Source organism: Perna viridis, chromosome 8 (genome assembly GCF_037379345.1).
Source record: "Perna viridis isolate PV_CMFRI_1.1 ecotype Kerala chromosome 8, ASM3737934v1, whole genome shotgun sequence".
In the NCBI taxonomy this organism is placed as follows: domain Eukaryota; kingdom Metazoa; phylum Mollusca; class Bivalvia; order Mytilida; family Mytilidae; genus Perna; species Perna viridis.
Window position 1 is genome coordinate 44,807,183 of NC_142452.1, and position 13,488 is coordinate 44,820,670.

At 31.8% G+C, this 13,488-nt stretch overlaps 1 protein-coding gene across 3 annotated transcripts in view; it reads right to left on the reverse strand.

The window, feature by feature from the left end:
- The window catches only part of LOC148610678 (ephrin-A4-like), a 111,380-nt gene that overhangs the window by 6,781 nt on the left and 91,111 nt on the right, over positions 1-13,488 (reverse strand). For all 3 annotated transcript variants that reach the window (XM_088595939.1, XM_088595940.1, XM_088595937.1), the window contains exons 2-3: positions 2,318-2,438; positions 272-446 (exon numbers count right to left, since the gene is read on the reverse strand). In XM_088595939.1, coding sequence (XP_088452065.1) covers positions 272-446; positions 2,318-2,438 — 296 coding nt within the window. The remainder of the gene's footprint in view (positions 1-271; positions 447-2,317; positions 2,439-13,488) is intronic.

Here is a 13,488-nt window from a genome sequence, read left to right on the forward strand (position 1 = left end):
TATTTAAATAATTATCACAAAAATAATATATATTTAGGTATAGAAGTTCATTATGTTTTTATAAAACAAAGATATTTTGTTATAAACATAAAAACTGATCCCTATAATATACCGGTAATAAAATTAAGTTTATACACACATGAAAAAAAAAATTAAAAAGATCTCAACCCATGTATTTGGTTGTTAAAATAAACGAATACATGGTGTTTATACATTTCCTAAAGTAAGAGCCTATGATCTTTAGTTTCCCCGTATTAGTTATTATACTTACTCATCATATAATATGATTCCCCACTGGAGAAATCTGGCTGGTTAGGTATTCCATTGAATGGATCCATCCATATTGTAAAAAATATATCACTTTGGCTTGGATTAGAACAGTTTATAATCATTAACGATTTGTTGGGTTCAAACAATGTACATTGCTCATACTCTTCTTTGCTCACCTTGAAAATAAGATAAAGATATCAGTCACATAATAGTTTCTGAGAAATTATTTTACAGAACTCATTTGATTCAGAGGCAAATTTCAATATGTGAAATCTTATGCAGAAATAAAAATACAGTAGGTGGCCTAACATACATGATGTAAACAATTTTAAAAACTATTATTTTCTATGAACAGTTAATTTCACTATCAATAGATTCCTGTTATTTGTTGTATCTGCTACATCTTTATGGGATTATTTCTACTATATTCCAACCATGCTTCATTTCTAAATTTCTCTATTTTTCAAAAATAAAATTAAAGTCAATATAAAAGGACGACTGAACATAAACTTCTGCAGACAAACACATGAGATCACGTTTACCAATACGTTCAAAACATTATCCCGTAGTGCATAACAATGAGTGACATATGACGATATATCTCTCATTCAGGAAATCAGATTTTCCGTCGGCAAAATCTCACGAGATATCCTCTGTGAGAAGTTGGACATTATTTTACCAGAAAATAATTTTATTACACAAAAGTTTCATGGATTCTGTCATTTTGATTAGCATGAAGGTTACAGAACCTTCCCTTAACATTACATGTAACACTTTCCACTGTAACAAATTTTATTTTTTCTGCACAGAATTATCTTTTCTGCTTGTTATACACTGACACAGACTGTCAAAATTTGTTAGAAAATTCTTATTGTTTGAGTCAAAAATACCAAATTTCATCTTTTAAATGTGTCCAGGAAAAACTGTTTGCTCAGTTCCATGATTTGGTTTTAAGGCATATTTCTGTTTATTGTTTTACGATTTTAGTTCATATCTCATTTTAGTGTGCTAAATTTCTGTTTGTTGTTTCTGTCTTGTTATGCTTTCGTTCAGTGATTTCTGAATTTTTAAGTTTGATTGAAGCCCCTTGCTTTTATTCCAATAGCAGTAACCTTTGATTTTCATTCCTATCATCTTTGGTATAAAAATCTCAATCTTGAATTTTCATCATTTTCTAAATAAAAAGTAAATATACTGCTTTGCAGGGTGCAGCAGAATATGACAGAAGCTGTCACCCTTCAAGCTTGATATAGCTATGCATTTTAAGAAGAATTTGACCAGAATTGCAGTGACCTCTTTTTTGGGCCCTTAGTCCACAGTATGAACAGCCCTCAAAATCGATCCCAGCAATCCTTTGGGGGTATGGCACTTAGTAACAATTTCTAAGAGATTCTAAATTCACTCAAGTTATTATCTGTATATATCAGGAAAATGATTATGTAAAGGTTTCTGCACCCTTTTTGGTCCCTCATTCAGTAACAGTGCAAGTCATAACATCCAAAAACAATCTCAGCAATCATTTGAGGTATGGCAACTTGTACTACAATTTCAACAGGTCCATTCACAAGTTATTGTCCAAATATCATGAAAAAATGCTTGTTTTTGGTCCCCAATTCCTAAACAGTTAAATTCCCAACCCCAAAAATCAATTCCTGATACATGTGTACAGCACATCAAAATGTGCAATATATACATGTATGATTGGTATGTTGTATTTCCTAGCTTTCTGTTATGGTAATAATTCACCTAGTGAAACAATTTCAAAGAGATCCATTCACATTTACTCAAGTAATTGTCCAGACCAGATTTATGAAAATGCTTGTTTTAGGCCACTTTTTTGCCCTAATTTCTGGAACAGTTCAAGTCACAACCCCCAAAATCAACTCCAGTCTTCCTTGCGATTTAATTTCATATAGATCTATACACTCATACTCAGATAATGGACAGCATGATACTGTTATACAACCACCAACCACAATGTTTTTGTGGTCATATTAAAAGGGGGATCTATAAATCAAGTTTTTTTTTCCACAATATTAGTACTTACTAAATATATAACATAGTACTCCCAAGCAGACTTATTAGAGGAGGGATGGTAGAATGGACAAAACACATCAATACTGTCAAATAAATTCACTGTAATCTTGTTTTCTGTGGATGTGGAAAATCTGCAAGAAAAAGGAAATCATCTTTATATCCGAAAACGTAAATAGCAGAACTACATTTATAAAAAAACAACAGATATTTGTGTCAAGCTTCAATTAATATCAGATTCAGTATTAGAGCAGTTTATAAGAATTGTAATTCATTCTGTGTCTTTATCCTATCTTTTTAATTAACAGCTTCTCCAAGCTAATTTCCCAAACCAATTCTCACTAAACTATGTAAATTTCCAGGGAAAGGCAATAAATCATATTTGGACATTTTGGACGGTTGGTCATTAAAAGCTATTTGGTGATTGTAAAATCTTATTTTTCCATGGCAAAGTTCTTGTGCAATCAGCCTGGTAACAAAGAGAAGAAGACCATGTTTGCACAATTCTAGAAATAAGTTTCCTTATTAATTAATCTCCAATCTAAATTCAATCCATCAAAACCTCGCATTGTTGTAATTCCATTTGACCTAGGTTTACAGCAATTATCTAATTTATTCTGAGAAATTTTTGGTGAAAATTAGCTTGTCATTTAAACAAAAATGAAAGGGGACTTGAATTCATGATAAAATTCAACATGATCAATTTTCTTATGAAGAGGGTTCTTACCATTTACTGTGTTTAATCTATCAAAACTTCAAATCTGGAACTTAAGATCACTTCAACTGAAAATGACTTTGTCATCCTTAAACAAAAGAGTTCATCAGAATTGGGTCTTTAGTATTCATAACCTCATTCCAACAGAACTCTAATTGCTACAAATTACTTTCTCCCATCAAGAAGCATCTCACTAAAATGACATTATGACATCTTGAATGACAGGGTCATCCAAGAAAATGGAATCAAAGGCTTCCTCTTGAGGAAACAAAAACAAAGACTTTCTTTCAGAATTACTGTCAAACATAAACAGTAAGTGACAATTCAATATTTACAAAGCAGTTGTTAAGCTTTCTGATTTAGTCAATCAAACTGACATGTTCAAGGTTTTAATTGACAATGGGTGGTTCTGCAACAAGAAAACAGTATACATTAATATCCAAGTAAACAGAATGATTTGTATATAAATAAAACCTTAGACAAAATCCTTTTTGGACCCCAATATATGCAAATAATTTTTTAAAAACCTGTTTTATCCCAAGCAGCCATCAAAACCATTTAAAACATAAATATCTAAGAGAAAAATAAATTCAGTTTTACATTATGAATATCTGAATGGGTGACCTTAATAAGATATAAACTTATACAAAAGAGACTAGGGTTTAATACAACATTATATGACATTGATTTCACCCTATAAGATAAACATCACTAAAAGCCCATGATAATTATAATGTCCTTATGTTTGCAAAAAGTTCTCCCATAAAAATTCCCACCAAAACTATGATTTTAATCTCAATTTTATGTATGACTGACATTTAACTAAAATTGTATTAAACTACTGTTGACCTCTGTCAAAACCATTTTAACAACCATCACTTAATGAAAGCTACTTTAAAAATATTGTAAAAATAATAATTCATCAGATCATATTTTATTTAAAATTCAACATTGCAAGTCCAATCTGTTATAAAAACATCTATGATTTAGAGCAATGCTTCTTAAGTTTCAACACAAATATCTTTTTGTACTTAGAGAAATCATTCACTATCTTCACTTCCTGTAGAAAATGTAATCCTATACAGAGTTATCTCCCATCACACACCCTGTGTGATGATCCTAGTCAGATACCTTTACAACTGGTTTTACCTCTCAAGTTACTTATTATATGAAGCAAAACAACATCAGCAATGAAGAATCTTATGTCATTATAAATGAATGGAAAACTTAACTTACTTTATAATTTTTTTAATTAAAAAAAGCAAAAAATTTGATATGTATGTACAAGCATCAAATTAACACGGTTTCTCAATAAACTCAAAATTGAACATTAAAATTGATTAGTCTAGAAATCTTAATCTCATAATTTCCAAAAAACAACATTGCTTCCTTGAATGACAACCTAATCGACTGGTTGCACAGTTCAGAATTGATGAGTCTACAAACTATCAGTCAAACTCTAATCAATCAATCAATCTGTCTTTACTCAATGTTCCGTGTGACATAATCCTTCTCAACTGAGCTGACCTGTACCATGTTTACTTATCTCAGAACAAATACATGCCATCCATCAAATAAGATTGGTCCAAATCAATCACACCGCTTTCGTTTTTAGTAAAATAGGAGAAAACAATGGTGAGTCTGATGGGCTAACACAACAATCAATGAAACGTTTTTATTTTGATGATTTAATGCTTGAGAAGAAATATTTCATCCTGTCTCACATTAATCAACTATTGTCTGAGGTTTTACATGTACTAACATAGACATGTGAAGTTTTCGAAACTGAACAAGTCAGACTGACACTCTGTGATATGATCTCTGCTTGATTGTGAAAGAAAAGACAGTATAAGACACCATACATCAGATAGATATAATAAAGAAAGCAGAGCTACATGTATACAAGGGGATATAACATGTGAACAACTGTTTTGACCTTGGATAGACCAAGATTGGTTTAGTCAGTAAAACCCCCAAACTTTTCACCTATTGAGGTATGACCACATTATAATAAGATTAAATCATGGTTATACTGTAAGTTACTCAAAAAGTATCTCAAGTTCATCTATAATACCATATAACAAAGAAGAATCAAAGAGACAACAACCAAGCAAGTAATAAAACAGGCAGACACACCCAGAGTCTATGGTGAGAAATATCCCACACCCAGAGTCTGCCTTTGACTTTCACATGAAATGACAGAAAATGGGCATCACACTGTACTTTTAACAAAAAGCACAAATTCAAAATAACACAAGTAGCATTTCTGACTTGAGACAGGCAGATTTAACTTTCCTTTAGCAAAGGTAGATGACAAATTACACAAAAAAATTATTATTTTGACTATTTTGTATGTGACACTGTGACTGATGACCCCTTTAATGGCTAAGGAAGAAACCTAACCTTATGTATCAAGTTTCAACAATGCAAGCATTTCATTTTAACTCTAAATGAACCACTGAGGTATAAATCCATTGCTAAAGGCAGGCTACAGCCTTAAAAATCACTGTCACAATATAAGATATCAACGGACAGGAATCGGTATCAGAATCAATTTAAAAGCAACAAAACAAATACATTTATGGCGATGCGGAAATCAGTATATGCTCGTTATTTGACCCTTAAACAGTTATTTACAAATAATGAATCCAAATTCTATATTGCTGTTTATTAAATCTGCCTAAAGCCATAGAAGATTTCCTCTGGCTCCTAATATCCACAGCCAATTTGTAAGGTGAACAATCATTAAACCTCTCAGCCTTTATATTGATCCAACTTTATTGCTTTTTGTAGCTCTTTCCTAATCGCCAATTTCAGCCCTCATTTGTATGGATAAGACACAAAAAGCAGGCAAAGCTGGTAGATCCTTAAAAAAATCCTTGCTTATTCATTAACTCTGATTTCATAAGGATGAGTTGATGAAAACTACAAAAAGATGTCAATACAGAAAAAAGATAACATTTGCCTGCCTTTGATATTTCTCTATAAAATACTATTATCTAGTTGATAGAATTGATTTTCATTGTAATTTTATATTTATTATTCAGTCATCTGTAAATCTTTATTCGATTTTTTTAAGCAAACAATAAAGCATTTAATATTGAATCTACAGATGCTTACTGTTCCTGTAATAAAATAAAATGGGTTCATTAAGCTACTTCAATTCAGGTTAATAAAAACACAGTTGCAATGTTAAGTTTAGACTTATGGGCTTCATAATAAAGATGGTGCAAGTACCTGCATAACCATTTCTTTTAGTATAAAACATCTTTTTTCTCTTAAAAATGATTACCATGAATATATTCACTTAATCTAACAAATTAATGCATGACAGCTTAAGTCCTATGATCTTTATAAAGGAGAAAGGTTTATAAACCCAACAATCTTCTAAATAATTCAAAAACCCTCTAACAGTAGGCTTAATCCTTGAAGACAATTTAAAACTGACCAAAGTGAAGTTCATTATTTACAGATAAAATAACACTTTCCAACTCAACTGTTCATCTATAAAGACCAAATAAATCTCCTCTTCTTTAGAAGAGTTGACCATGTTTGAATGGTTTCCCTGTATTCAACTGTATCATGCTGTTAAACTCTCAGTGTGAACTGGTCTTTGAACTGAGAAACATCTGCCAGACATTTATACATTCAAAAGGTATTTTTCCCCACCTGATCTAGTCTGGTAATCAACTACATGTAATACATTTCTGTTATTACAATGGTCTAGCAGTCAATTACACGTAATACATTACTGTGATTACTTTGATCTGATAATCAACTACATGTAATACATTACTGTAGTTGCATTGGTCCAGTAATCAACTACATGTAATACATTTCTGAGATTACATTGATCAGGTAATCAACTACATGTAATACATTACTGTGATTAAACTGGTCAGATAATCATCTACATGCAATATATTACTGTGGTTACATTGATCAGGTAATCATCTACATTAATACATTACTGTGGTTACACTGATCAGGTAATCATCTACATGTACATGCAATACATTATTGTGGTTACACTAATCAGGTAATCATCTACATGTACATGTAATACATTACTGTGATTACATTGGTTTGGTGCTTAACTATATGTAAGACTACCTAGTGTATAAAAGTTATTATTTTTTTTATTTTTTAAAGCAACTTCACTTCTAATTCTAGCAAAGAAACAATAACTGAGACAAGTACCTGTTACAGTGCATTATAATGAAGGTACTAAGACATATTTCATTAACTGTTAAGTCCGATTTTAACCAACATACATGTATCCATCCCATCAAACACCAAAACAAAAAATACAACATAATAATAAAGCAAATCTTTAAAAAATAAAAATTTTAAACCAACAGGCTCTTAATAGTGAAGAATTCCTAAGTACATCACAGTACATGTTATCTCATTTTACCATTCAAATATAGCTTGAATCAGAGTAGTGCTGAGGCCTGAAATGACTTTCATAACTTTAATCCAGTCTTCCAATTGATTTATAACTTAAAGTAGGCCAAACGTTTCATCTCTTACAACAGTCCTTTATTAGGATTTAACACTTCTCCTTTCAACAAAATGACCAGCCCTTTTTGATTTGTTAGCAAATGATAAAATCCACATTTATTACTTTATAGGTGTAAGCATTCCACACATGTTGTATCACCCAAAAGTTTCACCTAAAAACCACATAAAAATTAATTTTGTTACATTAATATAAGTATGTCAAACTTTGGGTAAGATAGAAATACATTTTATTTACATAACTGGTCATTGCAATATCACATTGGAAAAATTTTCTAACTGTACACATTGCATTTCATACATGTCATTTACTTGTGGACAACTACTGGGTGATGAAGAGAATACTATGAATTATGAATTCCAATTGTTTTATTTGAAGAAAACACACTGATTTACAGATACTCATGAAATTTTACACCTTTGTTTAAATTAAACAACTTTCAAATTTTAATTCTTTCCATGTTCATTTTATCAGATTTATAGAGTTTATATCAGTGATATAAGAAAATGTCCACTAACAAACCAAAGAATACAAATACAGATATTAAAGTTTTAATCTTTGTCACTCATATAAATAACTGTAATTTCATATGATGTGAAGATAGAATAAAGATGAAAGCAAACGAACACCTGTCTAATTCACTATCAATATATCATTTATTTATATAGGGAATCAAATAGAATATGTGAATTCTAATATTTATATTCATTTAAAATTACTAATCAGCTTAAATAGTTAAAATTCTTTGATTGCATATAATGGCAGAGAGCTACGAGACAAGTGTACCAGTGTGGGAAGAAAGCTCTGAGACCAGTGTAAGAAGAAAGATGGTGTGGGAAGAAAGCTCTGAGACCAGTGTAAGAAGAAAGCTGGTATGGAAAGAAAGCTCTGAGATTAGTGTAAGAAGAAAGCTGGTATGTGACGAAAGCTCTGAGACCAGTGTAAGAAGATAGCTGGTATGGGAAGAAAGCTCTGAGACCAGTGTAAGAAGAAAGCTGGAAAATTCTTCACATTTACCACTTTATTTGTTACAGCTTTCACAACCAATTACTGTCTTGTTTGACAACATGGAATCTTAAAAAATCTAATTTTAGAAGAATTTTCACCATTGATGCTTTTTTTTAATTTATTCCTCAATAAGTTAAATGCTACAATAAGACACCATTATAAAGCACCTTTGATGATAGTGTCATGCTGGGATTAGTTCTAATCTGCTAAAATCAATCCAGCACAACACAAAATATATATATATATCTCCCAGAAAGGAAATTTGATATAGTTTATAATCACCATGGAAACAAATCCTACAGACAAAACCTTGGATTTCTTATGATCCCTTTGAATCAATTTTTCAAATAAAAAAATGGTTTTCAAAACTCTACTTCAATGATCATAAACATAGATCATTGTACCCAAGTTTCCTAGTCATTTCTTGAACAATATGTAATTACTCTTGTTAGAAGTTGTTATCAAACATTGATAAAATTGTTCAAGTACAAATGAAGCAATTCCTCAAAACAAATTAGACACCACTTTCTAGAATCACAATCCTCAATCATCTTTTTCTTCAAATAAGAATTGTTCACTCAATTTCTTGCAATACAGCAAATTACTCTAAAAATAAAGGACTTCATTTAATGAATATGCATTGGTTTTTTTGTTTTTTTTTGCTTCAAAAAGTTTGCAGAACCCCAGAAAACACATAAATTTACATTTTCTTTCTAAGTAATACAGCACCAAATGTTTCAAATATGCACTGCAATTTAAGCAACATAACATTAAAAGCGCTCAGCAGAAGAATCCAAAATTCGATCATATGCTCATTAAATTCTTGGCAGAGTTTGGATTCTGATTATGCAATTGCAGTGTGACTTTATGATCATAAAATCATAGAAGATGAAAATTAAAATGACAAGAGAAGCTCTAAAACTTTGATGGTTCATCATAAATCTTCCCATCAAGGTATCTAAGTTGTGATCATCACATTCAGACAGAGAGTATATGTGTATTTATAATCCAATATATTACTCCCAGTTGTATAAAGTACATGTAGGCTTCAAGTGATTTCTAAAATCATATATGATTAAATACAACCACATTTTGACCAAAAAGTCCATTATATATCAGAAAACTTAACATTAAACTTTGACAATGAATTTTCTAAGTCAACAGACCATGACTGCGGCAGTATGTGCGTAAAATTGGCATGAATTTGTGATGCAATGATGGTAAAGCATCTGTACACCAAATATCATTGACCTAGCATAAGGGGTTCATATAGAAATGAACTTATCACTGTGACTGGTCTATTAAGACATCAAAAAAGAACTAAATACCCCCCAAGTTGAAACACATAATAAACTGGAAGTCCCCAAATTCCTAATTAAGGACATACACACAAATGGCTGGTGGTCAAACTCCCAAGTGTTTTGGAGAACAATTGAATCTGACAGTATTTATATTCCATGGTAATGGCTTCATCAATGTCTTTGATCTAATGGGTTCCTAAATGACATTAGATACTGTTATCACTGGGAACTGAAACAACCAAGATGCTCCAAGTCTTAAAGGCATCATCAAAAACGTTGGAATACATTAATAAAATGGAGAAAAAGGGGAATTTGTTTACCTGAAGTCAATTAAGATGATGTTAATTTGGCCAAATCTAAGAATAAGAAACGATGAATAATAAAAATTCAAATTAAAATGGAAACCAATACAAGTATCCTGAACATGGAATTGTTACAATATCAATATGCCAGTCATTGATTCCATACTATAAACCTGCACCACATACTATGAACTGCCATTGGTCAGTAATTGATGGAACACTGATGGTCTTACTATGTCAAACTTATTATCTGTCATTCTGTTTGCTAATAGATATCTATATTCTACATATTAACGGCCCTTTACTGTGAGATTATAGTATGTGACAATGACGAGACAGTAGAACATCTCTTCAATCAAGGATAGAAGTACTGCAGAATCAATGTATGGGCTTATTTTTTCTTATGTGTTTTCAACACATTGAAGACTACCTAAATATAAACCCATAGAAAGTGACTGGTTGGTACTGCAGCCTGAAATATAAATCCATAGAAAGTGACTGGTTGGTACTGCAGCTTGAAATATAAATCCACAGAAAGTGACTGGTTGGCACTGCAGCCTGAAATATAAACCCATAGAAAGTGACTGGTTGGCACTGCAGCCTGAAATATAAATCCACAGAAAGTGACTGGTTGGCACTGCAGCCTGAAATATAAATCCACAGAAAGTGACTGGTTGGCACTGCAGCCTGAAATATAAACCCACAGAAAGTGACTGGTTGGCACTGCAGCCTGAAATATAAACCCATAGAAAGTGACTGGTTGGTACTGCAGCCTGAAATATAAACCCACAGAAAGTGACTGGTTGGCACTGCAGCCTGAAATATAAACCCACAGAAAGTGACTGGTTGGTACTGCAGCCTGAAATATAAATCCATAGAAAGTGACTGGTTGGCACTGCAGCCTGAAATATAAACCCACAGAAAGTGACTGGTTGGCACTGCAGCCTGAAATATAAACCCACAGAAAGTGACTGGTTGGTACTGCAGCCTGAAATATAATTCCATAGAAAGTGACTGGTTGGTACAGTTTACATGATATTTGTTCCAGTATTAGCTGGCAATGTTAACCTAAACAGCTCTCATCATACATGTATCTTTTTTGAGGAGTTCATTATAACACTTGTCAACTGATGAAATTTCAAGATATTTCACTAATAGTGGAAACTACCAATATTGGAAAAATTTATCATCGACCTTTTATAGGTGTTACTTGTTCTTGCTGAAAATGTCAAGATATTTCACCAGGGTATATTGGAAAGAACCTTTACAGGTCATTTATTTTTGTAATGGCAATTAAACTTCTGTGGATGACACAACCCAGCTGATGCCACATCTTAGACAATAACTGGCCACAATCAAGGGGTAGGTTAATACTGGATAAAGATTTATGTAACTGATGACCATTCTACAGATAGTTGTCAATAACCTAACTAACTACATGTTACATTAGAACTACATGTACATACAAATCCTGCCAGTACATACACCCTTTATACCCTGTACATTTCATTCCAAAATAATTAATTACAATACATTATTTATCGTCTGTTTCTTTTACCCCGGACTTGACTTTTTATGAGCAACTCAGCGGGTGTTTCTAAAAAAAGCAGAGGACCCTTACCCTACCGGTGCACCTGGTCCATGTTCCCAGTTTTTAGTGGAGTCCGGGTTGCTCATTTGCTTTTGTTACTTTGTATGTATGATTTTAGTTACTTTATGTTCTTTGTTGTGTGTGTCTGTTTTTCATGTCTGGTCTTTGTCCCTGGATTACATTCTTTTGATTACCGCTATAACCTTGGTTCCCTTGATTACTCTCTTATCCAAAGTGTATTTAAAAAAAAAATGTGTATTATCTATAAGAACCCTATTGTTCCCTCTTGTTTCCTGATTTTATCCATCTTATGATCTATGAAAGCTATAAACATTGGCCATACTGTATTCCTGACTTATCACCTGAAAATCCCAGGATCATTCCTCCACTATGTCTACAGCAACACTGACCTTAACTTAATGGATCCCTGGAGACACTACTTTATAAAATGACCTTATTATAGGGTTTAATCTTATTACATGAAAAGTTGGAAACTACAGAGACAGAAATATACTAATGAACACCAGACAAAAGAAAATAATGTGTCTTCTACATATGTACAATGTAATATTATTTCATATTTCAATACTTGCTTGACAGTTCCTCCTAGGTCCATTCCTAATGTTCAGAATGTGTGGCATTTTTAGATGTGATGTTTTCATTGGATGTGCAAGATATACTCTAGTCCATAAAATTGGCCAGTCCCTAAGCAGCAATTATTATTTAGACTACAAAGACCTTGTGTCAATAGATTATAAAATTTTGTCATACTAAAATGTCAACACTTTTCCATATGCAAGTGTCAATTTAGAAAATCTGAATACATTATCATCTTAAATTGTATATGGAATCAATAAGTGAGTCAATGGACTAGAGAGAAAAGTGAAATATGATGGTCTTTATTGAATAATACAAGCTGCAATAAAATCACCATAAAACTACAGCTGTTTGCTTAATATTTAGGAAAATCCCTTATATGGAAACAATGATATTTCAAGTATCATATTTGTTGTTTCCAGTAAGAATGAATAATGATATAACAATTTTACTGGATACTTTTTCATCACAATGCATTTTCATTTATCACATTTTATTATTTCTTATGTCAGTTGCTATAAAATGTTGTGATTTCCTGTTGGATATCAAAAAAACATATAACTTTGTCTTCTACTGAACAATAAAAAGGTGATTTTTTCCACCTGTCCAGTACTCGTCAAAAATAAATTTGTCAAATTTGTTGACAAATGTTGACACGATTAAGAGGCTCCCCCTGGAGGTGACAAAGAAGATGAATTAGGCAGATAAATAAATCAGATATCATGTTATACAGACAGTGATAGTATTATCTCCTTCAGTATCATATATTATCTGTAGTAGGATCACTTGTAAATGATAGAACCATAACTTCTGGTTTAGTTACCAATCATATTATTTGTTTTACCATTTTTACAATGTATCACCATAGGTTATTGTCAGAAGATGCAAAATACAATGTTAGATATAAATAGTAAAAATTACAATATGAAGTAAAATTTGCATTTCCTTCATTTACATGCTAAATCAGGAAGGGACACAAAATCTGTACTTTGTAGTAACTGCTTCTTGTTTCTATCTACCTGTATTTACCAATCTGAAATGTGTTCCAGACACATGTGTTGTAAGCATGTGATAAAAAAAACAATTGAATCTTATCACATTCTTCAATATCTTACAAAACCTTCATTGCTAACAGAAACAGAAAATAA